We start from the raw sequence: 20,623 nt of genomic DNA, 5'->3' as shown, positions 1-20,623 counted from the left end.
ATGTACGGTGGTCATCTGTTGATCTGTGCCTCAGTAAAGATCTGATGCTGGCTGTGTACCAGACTACTGTTCTCTCTCTCGCTGTCTCTCTCTGTCTCTCTCCCTCTCTCTCTCTCTCTGTCTCTCTCTCTCTCTCTCTCTCTCGCTGTCTCTGTCTCTCTCCCTCTTGCTCTCTCTCTCTCTCGCTGTCTCTGTCTCTGTCTCTCTCCCTTTCTGTCTCTCTCTGTCTCTCTCTCTCTCTCTCTCGCTGTCTCTCTCTCTGTCTCTGTCTCTCTCCCTCTCTGTCAGTCTCTCTCTCTATCTCCGTCCTTCTCTGCTCTAGTGCTAAACCTCACAATGCGTTTATAGCTGATTACATCAATACCACCTACACACAGCAACAAGCCCAGCCCACACTCCGCCTACTCCTGATTTAACCTCGCCCCATTCAAGAACAAATCCAACTCATTCCTGTATTATTGCTATTTGCAGTATATTTGCTGTACCTGACACCTTGCTTGGGGGCAAATGCAGAGTGTTGTGTTAGTGTGTGTGTGTGTGTGTGTGTGTGTGTGTGTGTGTGTGTGTGTGTGTGTGTGTGTGTGTGTGTGTGTGTGTGTGTGTGTGTGTGTGTGTGTGTGTGTGTGTGTGTGTGTGTGTGTGTGTGTGTGTGTGTGTGTGTGGTGCGTGTGTGTGTGTGTGTGTGTGTCTGTGTCCTTTAATCTACTCTGGAGAGGCAGCTAGTGTTTCAGCACATTATAAATCCCAGATATTGGATAATTGGCACTGGCACAGGAACTAATCCCTCCACGATGCCTGCCTCTCTCTCTCTCTCTCTCTCTCTCTCTCTTTCTCTCAGCCAAAGTCCACAAGACAGAAGTAGAGGAAGGAGGGGAAGGAAGGAAGGAAGGAAGGAAAGAAGGAAGGAAGGAAGGAAGGAAGGAAGGAAGGAAGGAAGGAAGGAAGGAAGGAAGGAAGGAAGGAAGGAAGGAAGGAAGGAAGGAAGGAAGGAAGGAAGGAAGGAAGGAGAGGAAGGAGAGGAAGGAGAGGAAGAGGAGGGAGGGGATGTTGCCAACTGAAAGGAAATTCCGCAGTAAAGAGAATGAATACATAAAAATGCTTGATACGTCGTTGCGTCATTCGGTAGTGATCTCTCTGTCTCTCTGAAATGGCACCCTATGGTCATGAAAGCAGCCCACCTTACAAGCTGAAAGGCAGCTGCTCTGTGATATGGTTGTAACAAAGAGCAGAGGACCTTGACTCCATGTTACATCAACCTACACTCATGAGAGATAACATGTCCCTCTTTAACAACTCTCTTTCCCTTTTTCAAATGTTCTCATTCTCTTGTCTTCATCTTTTTTACATTGTCGTTCTTTCTCTCTCTCTCTCGCTCTCTCTCCATCCCTTTCTCTCGCTCTCTCTCTGTCTCTCTCTTTATTCATATGATGGGGACTGCTGCTCTCTCTCTGTCTCTCTCTTTATTCATATGATGGGGACTGCTGCTCTCTCTCTGTCTCTCTCTTTATTCATATGATGGGGACTGCTGCTCTCTCTCTGTCTCTCTCTTTATTCATATGATGGGGACTGCTGCTCTCTCTCTGTCTCTCTCTTTATTCATATGATGGGGACTGCTGCTCTCTCTCTGTCTCTCTCTTTATTCATATGATGGGGACTGCTGCTCTCTCTCTGTCTCTCTCTTTATTCATATGATGGGGACTGCTGCTCTCTCTCTGTCTCTCTCTTTATTCATATGATGGGGACTGCTGCTCTCTCTCTGTCTCTCTCTTTATTCATATGATGGGGACTGCTGCTCTCTCTCTGTCTCTCTCTTTATTCATATGATGGGGACTGCTGCTCTCTCTCTGTCTCTCTCTTTATTCATATGATGGGGACTGCTGCTCTCTCTCTGTCTCTCTCTTTATTCATATGATGGGGACTGCTGCTCTCTCTCTGTCTCTCTCTTTATTCATATGATGGGGACTGCTGCTCTCTCTCTGTCTCTCTCTTTATTCATATGATGGGGACTGCTGCTCTCTCTCTGTCTCTCTCTTTATTCATATGATGGGGACTGCTGCTCTCTCTCTGTCTCTCTCTTTATTCATATGATGGGGACTGCTGCTCTCTCTCTGTCTCTCTCTTTATTCATATGATGGGGACTGCTGCTCTCTCTTTATTCTGGGGACTGTGTGCCTCTTTATATTAGCAGGTGGATTAGCTGCTAATTTCATTTGGAATATTGGAGTATTTAACCAGGATTTCCCAGCTCTTTCTTCATTGCACTAGGAGCCCCAGAGTGGTGCAAGTAATTGAATTATCTTTCTTTTCCTCCTCATTGTCTGTCAATAAGGAGCATCTCATGAATTTTGACTGACGTCTCGACTGCTAGTCGGTACTCAGAGGGCCCAAACATTCTACCCTCCCCTCCCAATCCATCACAAAGGGGTCTGAATAGCTCTTACGCCTCTCTTTTCCTCCTCTCACTCTGGAGGAACGGGGAAGACAAAGCGTCGGAATGAGGCTACGTCTGATAAGGGGAAGGGGGACAGGAGTCCCCCCTCAGCTAGTGTCTCTCCCCCATAATAACCAACCCTCCCTCCCTCTCTCCCCTCCATCCCTCCCTCAGCCTAGGCTGGTGCTCTGTTCCTGGCTGTGCGTGTGTGTGTGAGTTGTCTCAGATAAATATTATATCAGAGTGAATGCACTTAGCTGAGAGTGAGTGGGTAGGAGGGATGTTCCTGTGCTACTTATTGTCTTTCTATTCCCCGACTCCCTTGTTAGAGAGCACCCTGGATTTGCTTTGACACTTCACCATGTACAATATACATCTGTTGTTTTGCCGTGCGTGTGCAGGGGGATTCTTGTTTTATTCAGAGGAAGAGGGGGGTGTGATTAGAGAGAGAGAAGGGGATTGAGAGGGGTGTACGAAAGTGAAGAACTATTGGAGTGGTGGAGTGGAGCTCAGCACATTGAGTTAAGGATTCTTCAGAGTAATCTAGCTTCTGTATGTTCCTACGGTGGCTAAAATCCATCTCCAACTGTCATGTCCATGTTTCAATCCAAGTGGAGCAATAAGGTATTCTGCTGTATAAATGGGCTCTTATTTGTCCCTACGCTCATTCTCTCTCTCTCTCTCTCTCTCTCTCTCTCTCTCTCTCTCTCTCTCCCTCTCTCCTTCTGTCAGGGTGTGTGTGTGGGGGGGGGGGGGGTCATGTGAAACGACCCCTCTGAAACCAATTAAAACACCCTACTTCACTGTTTTAACTTCAGAGTTCAGTGTTCAGAGTTCAGAGGCCAGTGTTCAGAATTCAGTGTTCAGAGGCCAGTGTTTTCATCATGATAGGTCCTAGAGGTTCCTAGGGGTCAGACTGAGAACTCATAAGATGAGCAAACAGACTAGAAAGGCTATAGAGCACAGACGCCTCTGAGGATCACAGACAATGTGTGTGTCAGACCCTTGGAAGTCTGTTTACAATGCTTTCTGAGGGAGATTGGAGCCTGTAAGATAAAAAGCAGAAACCATCTGCTCCACCATTCACACTGTTGTAGTTGTTATTATGGGTATAGGAGTCGCCCCTCAGCTTCACCCCCCTCATAACAACCCCCTCACTCCTCCCTGACCAAAACTACCCTACACAATTTGGTTCATACTGTGTTTGACAGCTATGCAATACACTGTACTTCTCTAAATGATGTTGCCTATGTGTTGAGTGGTTCCAGAAACATGGTCTCCTACCATTGGCTGTCAGCATAATTGTCTTCCTCTCCCAGCCTCTCTTTGAAACCATTAACAACCCAATTTACAGCCTGCCTCAGCCCATGTGGGCCATGTGGCCCTAGTTCCCAGTCCAACCACACTGGCGTCACCCTGCTGTAACCCTGCTCCACACTGGTTTGACGGCCTACAGCACAGACCTCTAGCAACCACCATTCTGCCCCACTCTGCTTTTACAGGATACAGCATCGCTGCCATGTCATTATGTGGTAGAGGCATAGTGCTGGGGCTGAGTGAGGTTAGGCTGCCTGTGAAAGTATAGCCGCTGGGGATTGCTACTGGGGCCAGTACAGAACCCAGGGGTGGCCAGCCAATGAAACGCAATAATGCCTCAGGACACGCCAGGACGCCATTTCCCTGACACGCTCTGCCCAGCCAACCAGGTTGTGGAACAGGCAGCCAGTGAGATTACCCATAATTACCTCGTGATGGTTGTTAGAGGCCGCCTCCCGGACGCTGCCGCCTCACATCAGTCATCATATTTGTTTTGTCATGCCACACCTGTCCTCGTTACGGGGAGTAATTTGGCTAAATAAATCACATTATGAAGCTGCCGTGTGACACGCCGCTACAGAATGGCGATGCGGGAGCCGGTGTAATAACTTTCAATTAGGTGGGGAAGAGGCCTTTCGCTGTGCGCCACGCAAGGTTTTTCTGTTTTTCAAAGCGGAGAGGTGATTTTTCTTCATTAAAACACGGCTTGCTGGATTATGGTGTGTGGGTGAACGTGAGAGAAAGAGTAGCCAGGACAAACATATTTTCACGATATCACTAATATCATCAAAATCAATATATCATAGCACCTTTTGGGGCTCATTCAGTAGTTTAACTGATAAAGTAGAATCCTGTGTAAAGATGAATGTTAAAAGTACCATTTATATTCCTAAAACATTTTTTTTTAATTATACTGCTGCTGCTTCCTGTTGTCATGGCTTTTTGATTTATGGCCGAGTTTCAAAACACCGGTTTTAGATATTCATAATCAATATACTGTAATAAGTTGTGACATTTTGTTGAAAAGTTACTCCCTACACACGTGTTACACTTGTGTTCAGATTACTTGTATTTGCTAAATTAGTACCTTATATATTGCACACCAATATTTACCAAGCGGTCACTCAAGACTGGAATTGATTAGCTTGTTCTACTGTAATCAATAGCGCATGCAAATGAAGCACTCACGTTGATATTGTATTGAAATCAATGGAACTGGGATACTACAGTAACTGTGGCGATATGTAGACTACCGTTGGCGCTCTTCTAACAGAAAAACCTTCAATAAACTTGGGTATACATACAGTATCTGTCGATAGATGACAACCTGTCATAGCTACTTATCAACTTATATCTCTTATAACTTATAATGGAGTAGATCATTTCGACAAATCCCCAAATCGGTTTCTAAATAGCGACAGGGGTTGGCTTTCATTTGAATGATAGCTTAACCCTCAAATCTATGAATTCAAGTGAGGCCAGAGACATTTCGAATAAAAATTCTAGCAAGCGTGGTCTGACAATACAGCTGCGTTCTAAAGTCCCACTACGGACTGGCACGTATAACAAAAACACTGGTACTAAACCAAAAATATTGAGCCGTTTTAAGCAATCGATTTTGTGAGATCGTGCTGCCTATTAACTTTAATACCAACATCACAAATCTGAGGTAAAAATGATATGTATTTCCTGGAATTCTTGTGGTGAAAACATTAGTCTGTGTAGTAACACATTCTGTCCACCATAGGGAAATTAGCATAATATAACATAATTCAATATGTCAAAGTTATTCAATATTTGAATATATGATGATAGTATTTGTAGCACACTCACAAATGTGTTCAACAATGACAACTATTTCTTCCTTTAACCATAGAAAGAGTTTAAAAAAAATGCTCCTAAGCACAATTTAACCAGGTGCTCTAGACTAGAGTGTCCATAGGGTCTGTGCAGCAGACATTAAGTCTTCCACACAAAGTGCCATTTAGTCTGCCCTGCGTAGACAGACTTACAGTACAAGGTGTTGGCCTTACCTTGCCTCTCACTGACTTCTAACCATACAGTTATTGGTTCTGACAATGATCTTCTTCTCTCCCTCCCTCCTTCCCTTCCTCCCTCCCTGTGTGTTTGTCTTGCAGCTGTTTCCGGAGACAGGGCCGAGACAGGGGGGCACCAGGCTGACCATCACGGGGGAGAACCTGGGCCTACAGTTCAGGGACATCCAGACAGGAGTGCGTCTGGGCAAGGTGCCCTGTATCCCCATCGAAGAGGAGTACATCAGCTCGGAGAGGTGAGGCGGCTCAGCTGCCTGGCACTCACCACTCTCACCATCACCCACGCCTCCTACAAGTGTCCTCTATCTCCCTCCTCCTCTCAGTGTATATCCCCTCTCATCCTCTTCTGCTTCCTGATGACATTGTCCTTTTGTCCATCTCTCTTCACCTGTCTATTATCTTCTTCCTCTGCTCAGTGTTCAGACGTCCTCTTCAGCTTTCTCTTTCCTCTCCTTTGACCTCCCTGCTCCCTATATATACAGCTCACTAATTGAATTTAGATAGATCAAACAATCTCCATAGAGCATTTAGATGGTAGATGCGCCCTTTCCAATTGGAGGAATCACTACACAAATATCAGACAGCTATACTGTAGCTACAGGTGAGCGCAATACGTGTGTCTTCCCATGTGTCCCTAACTCCTCTCCCTTCCTCCCTCTCCCTTTTTCTCTCTCATACCTTCCCTACCATCAACCCTCTCTCCTACAGAATTGTGTGTTTGCTGAACGACGCCACAGGCTACCGGGTGCAGGAGGCTAACGTGGAGGTGTGTGTGAGGGACTGCCTGGCAGACTACAGAGCCCTCTCACCCCGAGCATTCACTTTCGTGGTAAGTAGCACCCAGGTGACACAGCCATGGTCAGGGATGGATGGATCCTTACATTAGACAATGATTATTGGTAAATGTGTTGATTGCATGATAAACGTGTCTCATGGGTCCCCCTTCTACAGACGCCCTTCTTCACGCGGGTGCTGCCTGCCCAGGGCCCCCTCTCAGGGGGCACCAGGATCACCATCGAGGGCAACCACCTCAACGCCGGCAGCTCTGTGTCTGTCAACATCGGACGCCACCTCTGCCACTTCAAAAAGTGAGTGTCAGTCTGTCAATTCAGACTTCCTGTCTTTAGCTCATAACACAGTGGAGTGGACCCATTGCTGTGCAACTCCTAGTGCAGGGTACAGTAGATCTCAGTCTACACCTGTATGAGGAATATTAACAGGACTGCCTGTTGAAAGCGGGGCTGCTCTGCATTGCAGCTGAGAGGTAGGTAGAGCCCAGCCAGGTAGTGTGAGTGCCGGGGGGGCAAGAAACACAAAGCGTACAGACATGAAACAGAAACAGAGTCAATAACGCCTGGCAAAAGAACCAAAGGGAGTGACAGATATTGGGGAGGTAATCAGGAAGGTGATAGAGTCCAGGTGAGTATCATGATGCGCAGGTGCGTGTAACGATGGTGGCAGGTATGCATAACGATGAGACAACTGGCGACAACGATCCCCAGAGAGGAGGAGCGGGAGTAGACGTGACAGCCCTGTTGAAAAACAAATGATAGTCCCACTAAGCGCAGTTTCACCAGCAAAACACCCCCGCACCATCACACCTCCTCCATGCTTCACGGTGGGAAACACACATGTAGATATAATCCGTTCACCTACTCTGCGTCTCACAAAGACACGGCAGTTGGAACCAAAAATCTCCAATTTAGACTCATCAGACCAAAGGACAGATTTCCACCAGTCTAATGTCCATTGTTCGTGTTTCTTGGCCCTTGTTTCTTGGCCCAAGTCTCTTCTTCTTATTGGTGTCCTTTAGTAGTGGTTTCTTTGCAGCAATTCGACCATGAAGGCCTGATTCACGCAGTCTCTTCTGAACAGTTGATGTTGAGATGTGTATGTTACTTGAACTCTATGAAGCATTTATTTGGGCTGCAATTTCTGAGGCTGGTAACTGTAATGTACTTATCCATGCATGACATCATGGGAAAATCAAAAGAAATCAGCCAAGACCTCAGAAAAAAAATTGTATACCTCCACAAGTCTGATTCATCCTTGGGAGCAATTTCCAAATAGTACGCAAGTATAAACACCATGGGAGCCATCATACCGCTCAGGAAGGAGACGCGTTCTGTCTCCTCGAGATGAATGTACTTTGGTGCGAAAAGTGCAAATCAATCCCAGAACAACCGCAAAGGACCTTGTGTAGATACTGGAGGAAACAGGTCCAAAAGTATCTATATCCACAGTTAAACGAGTCCTATATTGACATAACCTGAAAGGCCGCTCAGGAAGGAAGAAGCCACTGCTCCAAAACCGTCAGACTACGGTTTACAACTGCACATGGGGACAAAGATCGTACTTTTTGGAGAAATGTCCTCTGGTCTGATGAAACAAAAATGGAACTGTTTGGCCGTAATGACCATCATTATGTTTGGAGGAAAAGGGGGGATGCTTTCAAGCCGAAGAACACCATCTCAACTGTGAAGAACGGGGGTGGCAGCATCATGTTGTGGGGGTGCTTTGCTGCAGGAGGGACTGGTGCACTTCACAAAATAGATGGCATCATGAGGATGGAAAAATATGTGGATATATTGAAGCAACATCTCAAGACATCAGTCAGGAAGTTAAAGCTTGGTCACAAATGGGTCTTCCAAATGGACAATGACCCCAAGCATACTTCCAAAGTTGTGTGAAAATGGCTTAAGGACAACGAAGTCAAGGTATTGGAGTGGCCATCACAAAGCCCTGACCTCAATCCCATGGAAAATTTGTGGGCAGAACTGAAAAAGCGTGTGCGAGCAAGGAGGCCTACAAACCTGACTCAGTTACACCAGCTCTGTCAGGAGGAATGGGCCAAAGTTCACCCAATTTATTGTGGGAAGCTTGTGGAAGGCTACCCGAAATGTTTGACCCAAGTTAAACAATTTAAAGGCAATGCTACCAAATACTAATTGAGTGTATGTAAACTTCTGACCCACTGGGAATGTGATGAAAGAAATAAAAGCTGAAATAAAGCATTCTCTCTACTATTATGCTGACATCAGGAGTTGTGAAAAACTGAGTTTAAATGTATTTGGCTAAGGTGTATGTACACTTCAGACTTCACCTGTATGTATGTATGTAATGTATGTATGTATGTATGTATGTATGTATGTATGTATGTATGTATGTATGTATGTATGTATGTATGTATGTATGTATGTATGTGTGTGTGTGTGTGTGTGTGTGTGTATGTATGTATGTATGAATGCAAAGAAAAATATGGGGGATTGGAAATGCTGCAGACAATTACATTGATGGAAGCTACAATCTATCTGCAATATTAAAGCTGATCTACCCCCTTAAAAAAATGATATAAATATTAATAATACCCCCACCTCCCGCTGATCCACCCTGCCCTCCGTTGACTGGAAGTGTCAGTGTTTAAGATGCAGTGTGTGAGTGTCTGCGTTGTCTGTGTTTTTCCTATGTCATATGCAGTATGTACATGTAATCTTGCTAATGTTCATACATCTCACAGCGCTACAGTAGGTCTTTGTTTTCGTCCAAGCTTTGTTTACACTGTTAGCCTGGATAGTAAAACACTATTTCCATTTCTTTCCATTAAAAGGTAATCCAGCAGATTATCCTTTTTTCTGTGGTGTTGTCTCCTTCTCTCTCTTCCTCTCTGTGTTTGCCTCATTCTTGTTTTGTTATTTGTCACAAACACCTTGTCAAAATATGTGCATATGTGTCTTGGGAAGGTTTGTGGAGCGTACATTGTTCAGGGTGTTCCCATGGAAACGGGGCGAGGGGAATCAGAGGAGACATTGCAGGCACGTCTCCAGGCAGGACCTGGGAATCGCACCAGAATCACTCCTCTTCACTCCTAGAAAGACTGTGGCACTTTCCCACAAATTCAAGCATCATTCAACAGTGGTTCATATTAGATATTGTAGTTATTGTGTGCTATGACAAGCAGTGGACAGTATGAATCAATGCCAATGGGAAACACACAGAACAAATCATCAGTGTTTTGTCCATGAAACGCTCTTTCATGTTCTTACAGGCATTGCCATTTCGTTTTCAGGGAGAGAGGTGCACAATCTTGGACCTTTACCAGTTACATTGACAAGAAAAGCAGTCATCTGTATCATCCTTTAACCACCCTCTCTGTCCCTGCAGGAGGAATTCCCGGGAGATAGTGTGTGTGACCCCAGCAGGGCTGACCCCAGGCAGCACACCAGTCATGGTGGACATCGACTCTGCTGAGCTGAGGAACCCAGAGGTCAAATACAACTACACTGACGACCCCACCGTCCTGAGGATCGAACCCGACTGGAGTATCGCTAGGTAGGAAGGAGATCTGGGTATTTACATGCGTATCGCCTGGTTCTCTGGTGCTGGTCTGGGTTACAGTAGTGTAGCTACAGTGGCACCTCTGTAAAAGAGACACTTACAGATGTCCCACGAGTTAGCGAGGGGCGTACCACTGATCACCATGCGTATGTGTGTAAATACACAACCTTGTGAAAAGCCCACTTTGACACAGATCGCTCTGCTTCCTGGTAAACATGTTAAACCACAGCACTGTTACAAGATGCCACAGCCCCCCCCCCCCCACCCTTCTGTCTCTGTTGACACCACTTCCTTCTTCATCTACAATAGATTTATATAATAGGCTGTTGGAATGGAATGGGGAGTATTCCCATCGCTCTGTGGGACTGGCTGTGGAGCAGCTGTGGCCCAACCGCTGCCCCAGACCCCCCATGCCATGGATTGGTGAATGGGCTAACCGACTGACTGCCCCCCCAATGTCTCTAGCGATTCGCCTCATATCTGGGCTCCATCTGGCCCAGTGCATAACAGCAATGAGAAAAACAGACAGGAACACATGCACACATACATGAACAAATGAAAAACAAAAGGACTGAGATTCCTGGATCTGTCAAAGACAAAATTCTCTCAGGTGATTGATGTGATCGCTACAGGCCCAAATGGCAGCATAGCATAAACCAGTGGCTAGGAGATGTGTGAACAACATGTTGTTCATCTGTTCATAAAGTTCTACTTTCATGTCTATGTTAACTGCAGTGCACATCCACTGCATTGCGATGTTTTGAATAGGGAGTTGTATACTGGTACATTTAGATGTGCTCATATCGTATTTGTAACTTTCTGAAAAAAGAGACTAGATTAAAACACTTCTTGGTTTTCTGGAGTGAAAAAATAAAATAAATAGCTTATTGATTGAATAAGTGGCTGCTAAATTGCTTCATAATATACAGCAAAGGGAGAGAATACGATTAACAAAGTAGAAGGGAAGCGCTAGAGTAATTGAGAGAGAATGAAAAAGGAGAGGGAAAAAGCAGGAATCCATTCACTAAGTTACTTTGTCAAAGCCCAGTGGAGCCATGTTGCTGCTTAAGATGAGCTCCATGCAGATAGTGGCTGGAGTTAGAGCTGGGGGTGGGGTTGGGGTCTGGATGGGTCTGGGGTCTGGATGGGGCTGGGGTCTGGATGGGGCTGGGGGTGGGGCTCTGGATGGGGGTGGGGCTGGGGCTCTGGATGGGGCTGGGCCTGGGGCTCTGGATGGGCTGGGACTGGGGCTCTGGATGGGGCTGGGACTGGGTCTCTGGATGGTACTGGGGCTCTGGATGGTACTGGGGCTGCGCTGGTCGGGAAGAGAGAGAGTCTATTCTCAATGACCCGTCGGTTAAGCGTTAAGCATATAGCTGAGTTAAGAGGGCTTTCTGAGAGCCGGGCTGGAGGTAGAGGCTTTACACAAATAACATCTGTGGAGAAGTTGGTGTCGGCTTCCAGCTGTATTAAGGCTGTCTCAGCCTTATCCCCAGTCTCAGCCTCAACCTCAGCCTCAACCTCAGCCTCAGCCCCAGTCTCGGCCAGAAGCTGCCTGTCCATGCATGCAGGGGGAAGGAAGTCGACAGCAGAGAACACAGCACTCACCAGGGTAGATAAAGGAAAGCACAGGGGATGGAGGCACGCATTACTTCCCAGACATAGTGGGTGTTATTATGCACGGCCTTTCCAGACACTGGGATTGTAACTAGTCACTCCATTTGTGACTGTCTCCTAGTACTTACAGTACATCTTACATTCAGGGTGTATATTCACAACTTCACCCAAAGCTGGCAACTGAATATACTTCAGTTGATGTCTACTACTGATGTCTACTAATTTGCTATGCATGCTCACATTTACATAATTGTTAAGCAAGTTATTATTTTGTCTCATCAGTGGTGGAACCCTGTTGACCATCAGCGGTACTAACCTAGCCACCATCAGAGAGCCCAAGATCAGAGCTAAGTATGGCTCGGCCGAGTCTTTCCATGTGAGTATGAACCTGGCCAGACGCCTCAATACACACCTCACTCACTCACACACACCTCATTCACTCACTCATTCACTCACACACACACACACACACACACACAAACACTTCACTCACACACACACCTCACTCACACACAGATCACTCACTTTTACACACCTCACTCACACACTAGTGATGCGCGGGTTGACTCATAACCCGTAGTCCCCGAAAACAATACCTTAAAAAATCCATAAATGTATAATTCTTGTGTAATTTAGGTTTTTCTTTCATTTTGGGGGGCTATCTGTCATTATAGCATAAGCCTTAACTTTAGCTCCTAACTGTACATGCGCCAAATAGCCTACACGCCAATCGCCAAATGCTTTTGGGAACGTGCAGACAAAGTTAACGTTGATCTACAAAGACAAAAAGGACAAAGTCAGAGTTTAATTCAATAAGAGAAACGCTGCAAAAATGGAGAGTTGAAAATTAAGAGACAGGAGGGCTGGAAAAGTAATGTTGTTTGGGAAAGATTTGGTGAAGTGGTAAAAGAGGATGATAGCAGTAATGTGTGATGATTGTGAGGCGCTATACAAATTCAACAGTCACAAGACGGGGACTTCAAATAGGCCTATGGCACATCAAGGGAACTGTAGCCTACTCTTCAGATGGGTTAAATGGAACCTGAAAAGTGGACATTGACAGAAGGTCGATAACCTCTCAAATATCCTTCATATTAACTCCTGCAGAATTAAGCATTTCTTGCAGTAAAATGATACACCAAATATAGGCTACATTTTGATTTGGGAGCAAGAGTGGAGAAATATGATTTATTTATTTTTGCATCTTGAGAGAATGCAAATGCACAATTAGAGACCGTCTGTAGAGGTGCTATCTTTATCAGCATCATAGAAGCTGATAGTATTTCAACCACATAAAATATGCATACAACCCCAAGTGAAATCTTATCAGAAACATGTTGGGTCATTTTAACAGCTTTCTAATGGTCAAACTGATGTCATTTGGAATTTTTCCACATTTCCCGTTTTTGTTTTGTTATTGTATTTTCTCCCCGGTCCCTAAATGTCTTCTCTCTGTGAATAAAGCAGAGATGACAGATTAAACTTTACTGATGTCAACTAGATTGAAGCATTCATTCTACCGATTTATTACATTATTGGTAAAGCTGCATGTATCTAATTATAGACAAGTTGACTAACAAATAGCCTTACAAAATTTCAGAGATCATAAGCAGAAACATATCAAAATCAGGCCCAGAAAATCCTTCACCCCTGTCAAAAAGTCGTTGTGCCGTCTCTGATTTTAACCCACAGCTCATTGTCTATATTAGCTGGTTAGGGTTGGTGCGGGCCTCAGATTTTCCCTTTATCACATGTAGTTGGGCGGTGTGGAATGTGGATGGTTATTAGCAATTGCGGGCGGAAGCAGGTGAACAAACAGCTGACCCACACACACCTCACTCACCCACTCACCCACACACACACACACACACACACACACACACACACACACACACACACACACACACACACACACACACACACACACACACACACACACACACACACACACACACACACACACACACACACACACACACACACACACACACACACACACACACACACACACACACATTTCAGTCACACACACACCTTGAACTCACACACAGACACACCTCACTCACACGCACACCTCACTCACACCTCACTAACACCTCACTCACACACCTCACCTACACACACCGCGTCACACTGTGTGTCTTCCAAGGTGTGTCTTCCAAGGTGGCCGTCAGACTGTCTGCCCATTCAGTGTCTTGTTTCTGCCCTGCTCCTTGGAACAAGACATCCAACACCCCCCCAGGCCGTTTAACCTTTCAAATGTCACAGGACAACAAAGCAGTGTTGGCAAATCACCCCTCACCCCCCTCACCCCCCTCACCTTGCACCACGGGGCTCCATTAACCTTTCCTCCAGTTCTAACAGAAGGGAATCAACTTCTGCTTAACGACCGTGTCCTAATGCCCCGTCCCTTGTGCTCAGTTTAAACTAGCTTCTCCTCTAGACACAATGCTGCTGAGGTCCTTGTGCTCAATGTTGGTTAGCATGTTTAGTGGTCCCTGTAGAGAAGCACACAGCGTAGGTGATTATTACAGTTCTGAAACTACTAGCAATGGCTGGAGACATAAACACAACACACCAAAGCAGTAATATTTTCCTAGACTTCCAAATGTTTAGCTGGGGATTAGAGAAGCTATAATGAGATATATATAAACCAATACAGCAACCTGGGTTCCCTAGGGGACCAAACAATTTGTCATATCACACTTTACTAAAAACGATTTTCCCTCTCAGAACTGCACAGTGTTTAATAACTCTGTGATGGTGTGCCTGGCCCCGTCGGTTGCCGACTCCGAGAGGGGCTTCTCAGACACGGGCAGTGGGCCGGATGAGATCGGCTTCTACATGGACAACGTCCACGCTCTGATGGTGGTCAACGAGACGTTCAGCTACTACCCTGACCCTGTGTTTGAACTCCTCAGCCCCACCGGGGTCCTGGAGCTAAAACCCACCTCACCTCTAATCCTCAAGGTAAAGAGCCTGAGCAGAGTGGCTGGAGTGGGGGGTGAACACTCAGGATCAGAGAGGCTCACGCATTTTAATGACTTGATATTGATATTATTAAATGTTTACCAGGGATTTGTCTTTCACCTATCTGTCTCATAAACCATTCATATAATTGTATTTGTTTACCTTAAATCCCTATTGAAATACAGTGTATAATCCTACTATTATATAAAATAATCGACTGATTATTCGATGTAGATTATACAAGTATCCCCCAGCTCCGACTCAAAACATAAAAATTGGAAAATAATGAAGCACCACGCTTCATTATTTTCCTGTGAGCCAATTGAAACAGAAAAAAAAACAGAGCAACTATAATTTCTTTAAATGAAATGTATTAACGAAACCTTTTCTGATTGCAGAGAGAATCCCCCGCCTGGCTTGTTAAAACTAACCTCCACATTAGCACAGTGATGAGAATAAGAAAAAGCAATTTGGTGAAATAATCAGGGGTATTTTACGAGATGCGCATTGCATTCGCCACGGAATTTATTTCGCATCTGATATGATGTGTGTTGCTAGAGGTGGTGTCGGGGTGCGTGCCTGATGCAGGGTGAAATGATAGTGGATAGAATGCATGCCTAAAATGTTCCAGGGCGTGACCTGCCCGGGAGGAGCCCTGTGGAGAGAGGGATTGGAAGTCTGCTCTTCTCTCATGCTACTAGAGCAGTGGGTGGCAGAACAGCACTCTCTCTCTCCCCACCTGCTCCTCTTATTGCTCCTCTCTCTGTAGTTGAGGCTACAGATCTGTCAGACAATGCCCTCGCTCTCACACCTTGGCATAGAGAGAGACACTTGGGAAAAAAAATAAGAACAAAAATGGAAGTTTTCCTGAAGCTTTTGTCAAATAGAATTCTTGTATCCTTCAACATTGGAGCCAGCTTCAGACTTGTCCGCTAGTAGCCTTGGATCCTGGGAGTTGCCTGGCTGGTTGAAGACGAGGTTCATTATACTGTTCCTAGCCATGGATGAAAGGCTGTGCCATGTTGATTAAAGTTTGACATTGTGTTTCTGTTTGTCCCCTCAGGGTCGTAACCTTATCCCTGCGGCCCCTGGTAACTCCAGGTTGAACTACACAGTGTTCATCGGGGAGACCCCCTGTGTGCTAACCCTCTCTGAAACCCAACTGCTGTGTGAATGGCCCAACCTCACCGGACAGCACAAAGTCACGGTGGGCACTCGACACCATTTCACATAACAGACTCTCTTTGGACTGAGTTCACACTATCTCCCTCATCTTCACTGGGCTTTACCTAACATGTATTCTCATATTTTAATTCCATCAGTTCATTTTGTTCAGTAAAATTCTACATTTCATGTGATTTCAGTTCAAAATAGTATTTATTTTTTTATGTGCAAAGGCTACTCTCTAAATATCCTCAAATGCTCCCACACAGTCCCCTCCAAACGTACCTCTACTCTCCTCTCTAGTCACACTGTCTGTGTGACATTTACTAGTCTGGAATACCTTGAAAGTACTGAGAATGCATCCATGTAATTCAATATGAAGGCTCTCCAAACTACCAGTAGGCTTGGAGCTGGATTTTTTTGTCCGTAACTAAATGTCATGTTGAATATTGAATAGTCCGTGTGTGTGTGGTGGGCTGGGAAGAAGGGCACAGCTATGTGTTGTATTCCCTCTGTAAAATGACCTACATACAGGGGACCCCACATGTCTGTGTCTCTGGATGGGTGCAGTCGTGTGTGTGTGAGTGTGTGGGTGTGTTTTGTTTGCTCCCTCAGATGCACAACTGTGGGTTGGAGGCTGTGCCCCCTGCGAGTTTTCTAAGAAATGTATTTGGCCTTTATGTTTTTCTGTTCTCTTCAGTCTCTTCCTTGTCAATACAATTAAGCAATAAGGCCCGGGGGGGTGTGGTATATGGCCAATAACCACGGCTAAGGGCTGTTATTACGCACGACACAACGAGGAGTGCCTGGACACAGCCCTTAGCCGTGGTATATTGGCCATATACCACAAACCCCCGATGTGCCTTATTTCTATTATAAACTGGTTACCAACGTAATTAGAACAGTAAACAAGTAGTTTTGCCTCATACTCATGGTATATTGTCTCATATACCACGGCCATCAGCATCCAGGGCTCGAACGACCCGGTTTCTAAAAGAAAATAGATGATGTTTAGAACCTATGTCATCAACAGGAGGAACTTTTAGCACCTGAACCAAAACAACCCAATTTTATAAGTCTAACGTTCTTTGGCTGTGTTAACTTGCTGAGGCTCTACTTTAAAGTGCAGTAATCATAGTTCATCTAAACCCTTATCAACCCCCCACTGAATACCTTGATTTGAGATATTCCAGTAATGGGTTCTGTCAGACCTGCTGCGTTTATGTAAATGTTGTTTGTTAGAACCCATTCCCAGTGTTTTACTCCTATTAATGACTTTGGTTCCTGAGGGGAAGTCTCTTTAACTGTAGTGATTGCTTTGTTTGATTACACTCTGTGACGTGTTTCTCTGTCTGTGTGTGTGTGTGTGTGTGTGTGTGTGTGTGTGTGTGTGTTCAGGTCCGGGTGGGTGGGTTCGAGTACTCTCCTGGTACTCTCCAGATCTACTCAGATAGCCTGCTGACCCTGCCCGCCATCATCGGCATCGGGGGAGGTGGCGGTCTGTTGCTATTGGTCATCATCGCTGTGCTCATCGCCTACAAGAGGAAGTCTCGCGATGCTGACCGCACCCTGAAACGCCTGCAGCTGCAGATGGACAACCTGGAGTCCAGAGTGGCCCTGGAGTGTAAAGAAGGTATGACAGTCACACACACACACCCTCTCTCTTTTCTCTCTCTCTCTTTTCTCTCTCTCTCTCTCTCTCTCTCTCTCTCTCTCTCTCTCTCTCTCTCTCTCTTTCTCTCTCTCTGTCTGTCTCTGTCTCTGTCTCTGTCTCTCTGTCTACACACACAATATATATATACACTACCGATCGAAAGTTTGGGGTCGCTTAGAAATGTCCTTGTTTTTGAAAGAAAATCAAATTTTTGTCCATTAAAATAACATCAAATTGATTAGAAATACAGTGTAGACATTGTTAATGTTGTAAATTACTATTGTAGCTGGAAACGGCAGATTTTTTTAATGGAATATCTACGTAGGCGTACAGAGGCCCATTATCAGCAACCATCACTCCTGTGTTCCAGTGGCACGTTGTGTTAGCTAATCCAAGTTTATAATCATTAGAAAACCCTTTTGCAATTATGTTAGCAAAGCTGAAAACTGTTGTTTTGAATAAAGAAGCAATAAAACTGTCCTTCTTTAGACTAGTTGAGTATCTGGAGCATCAGCATTTGTGGGTTCGATTACAGGCTCAAAATGGCCAGAAACAAAGAACTTTCTGAAACTTGACAGTCTATTCTTGTTCTGAGAAATGAAGGCTATTCCATGCAAGAAATTGCCAAGAAACTGAAGATCTCGTACAACGCTGTGTACTACTCCCTTCACAGAACAGCACAAGCTGTCTCTAACCAGAATAGAAAGAAGAGTGGGAGGCCCCGGTGCACAACTGAGCAAGAGGACAAGTACATTAGTGTCTAGTTTGAGAAACAGATGCCTCACAAGTCCTCAACTGGCAGCTTCATTAAATAGTATCCGCAAAACACCAGTCTCAACGTCAGCAGTGAAGAGGCGACTCCGAGATTCTGGCCTTCTAGGCAGAGTTCCTCTGTCCAGTGTCTGTGTTCTTTTGCCCATCTTAATATTTTATTTTTATTGGCCAGTCTGAGATATGGCTTTTTCTTTGCGACACCATCCCGAAGTCGCCTCTTCACTGTTGACGTTGAGACTGGTGGACCAAAAATTAGTTTTCCTTTCAAAAACAAGGACATTTCTAAGTGACCCCAAACTTTTGAACGGTAGGGTATTTTTATAAAAATGCTCACTCTTTCTCTCTCTCTCTCTCTTCTCTCTCTTTCTTTCTCACTCTCTTCTCTTTCTCTCTATTTTCTCTCTCTCTTCTCTCTCTCGCTCTTTCTCACTCTCTTCTCATTCTCTCTCTTTTACTTTCTCTTTTCTCTGTCTCTCTCTATTTCATAATCACTCTCTTCTGTATCTGTATGGATATGTCACTATCGTGTATCTGCACTCTGTCCAGTCGTCATGGTAACAGGTTGGTGTGGATGATGCCCGGCCTGCAGCTCTGTGGTGGTGGTGCGGCTGCGGTATCCTCAGAATGTGTGTGTGTTTGTGTTGTGCTGACAACCCGGTTGGTGTTGGTGTTGTGGCGTTGTGCGGTGCAGCGCGTCTCTGCTGCGTTGGGCTCTGCCTGCCTGCCTGCCTGCCTGCCTGCCTGCCTGCCTGCTGTACTCAGAGAGATGGACGGAGACTAATTGGCCATTATCGGTGGCTGGATGTCCGGAGGGTCACAACCTTGTCAGTCGCAGCCCATAGCACAGCCTGTGGCCAAACACTGAGGGATACAGAGATAGAGGGAGGAGAAATCTGGCAGGGAGAGAGAGAGAGAGAACAGAGGGACTGTGTGGGGTCAGATGGAACAGTACAGGGGGCATTGTAGAGTGATTCATGTAAAGCTGCTGTTACTGCACTTGTATACCTGATATAATGAGCATTGTTGAAAGACCAGCAGCACCAGATAGTGACAGTATTCTACACCTCTGTCTGTGTAGCTGGGAGGTTTGTTGTAGAACTAGGAAGTGGAGCATTGCTGTGTCCTCGCCACGTGCCCCAGCAGACTGTGGGGCGGGCCTGGCAGCGGGGAGCTGGGCGTGTCACACTAAGTGTCAGTCAGCAGGGGAGAGGATTGGATGATAGGAGAGGTGGAGCTCAGTGAACCGTGCTGGAAGGGCCATCAGAGAGCAGTATAATCCAAACAAACACACGGACAACACTAACGGTCACACGGCTAATGAGTCATTAACAAATTAGATGCTGCTGCTGACGAGGAGAAGATCGGCTGTGTAGTTTACTCTGCTGGATGTAATGGTGGCTTTGCCTCAGCGCTTAGACACAACAAACTCAATAGAATGAAGAACAACTCTTTTATTTACCCAATCAATGGAAAGTCTAGACATAGCAAGTCATCTTTTCTGCAGCAATGTATGTTGACAATTCTTTAATAATAACTTAAAATAGTTATTTTTGCCTCTTTTATTTGTTATTTGTCATCTTTTATGATTCTACAGATAACGCAGACGGGCATTGTAGAGTGATTGATGTAAAGCTGCTGTTCTATTCAGACAGAATAGGTAGAGGGCATAACACATGGATCCCTACCAAACCCACCCCAACCCCCCATGCTATAGCAGAGCCTCAAAACCAGACTTAAAGCAGGCATGATATACAATCAGTAATATAATCAAATAGTAAAAATAATACAAAGATATTAAGTAAAAAAGAATGATACAAATAGTAAATTGGGTTGGTTTATGGAGTTGTAAAATGATCTGGGTCCATGTCTTCTACAAAGGAAAGGTTGCCAGATGTTGTTAAATGTAATTGCAGATCCCCTAACGGAGTATGATTTTTTTTCTCTAGCTTGAGATGTTGCATAACTTCCTTTATCCAATGGTTAAATGTAGAAGGAAACCGACCCGTCCACTTAAATAGTACAAGATTGAAATAGTTATTTTATCTCTGTGAATAACTGGACCCATACTGAACGGACCGTATATGTTGTACATGATAATAAAGCCTTCATTTCTCCTCCTCAATTTTGATAGAATTCTTGCCTTTTTCCTGTAGGAATGTGGTCTGTATAATGTGTAAGTGGCTGCTGTAGTGTATGTAGAAGTAGATAAGCCTCCACAGAGGGAGACTCTACTCTACTATTAGAGTCCCAACAGACAACGCAGGGCAATAACAGCTGGAGGAAATGATGCATGAAACGCATTGCTCC

General features: G+C 45.2%; 1 protein-coding gene across 2 annotated transcripts in view; it reads left to right on the top strand.

The window, feature by feature from the left end:
- The window catches only part of LOC106572368 (plexin-A1), a 269,207-nt gene that overhangs the window by 217,173 nt on the left and 31,411 nt on the right, over nt 1-20,623 (top strand). For both annotated transcript variants that reach the window (XM_014146446.2, XM_014146445.2), the window contains exons 13-20: nt 5,887-6,038; nt 6,511-6,631; nt 6,754-6,890; nt 9,964-10,131; nt 12,037-12,130; nt 14,488-14,724; nt 15,788-15,931; nt 17,287-17,521. In XM_014146446.2, the coding sequence (XP_014001921.2) occupies nt 5,887-6,038; nt 6,511-6,631; nt 6,754-6,890; nt 9,964-10,131; nt 12,037-12,130; nt 14,488-14,724; nt 15,788-15,931; nt 17,287-17,521 (1,288 nt within the window). The remainder of the gene's footprint in view (nt 1-5,886; nt 6,039-6,510; nt 6,632-6,753; nt 6,891-9,963; nt 10,132-12,036; nt 12,131-14,487; nt 14,725-15,787; nt 15,932-17,286; nt 17,522-20,623) is intronic.

This window comes from Salmo salar, chromosome ssa15 (genome assembly GCF_905237065.1).
Source record: "Salmo salar chromosome ssa15, Ssal_v3.1, whole genome shotgun sequence".
NCBI classification, from domain to species: domain Eukaryota; kingdom Metazoa; phylum Chordata; class Actinopteri; order Salmoniformes; family Salmonidae; genus Salmo; species Salmo salar.
Note: the sequence above shows the minus strand (reverse complement) of the source record. Positions and strands in the feature narration are given on the sequence as shown.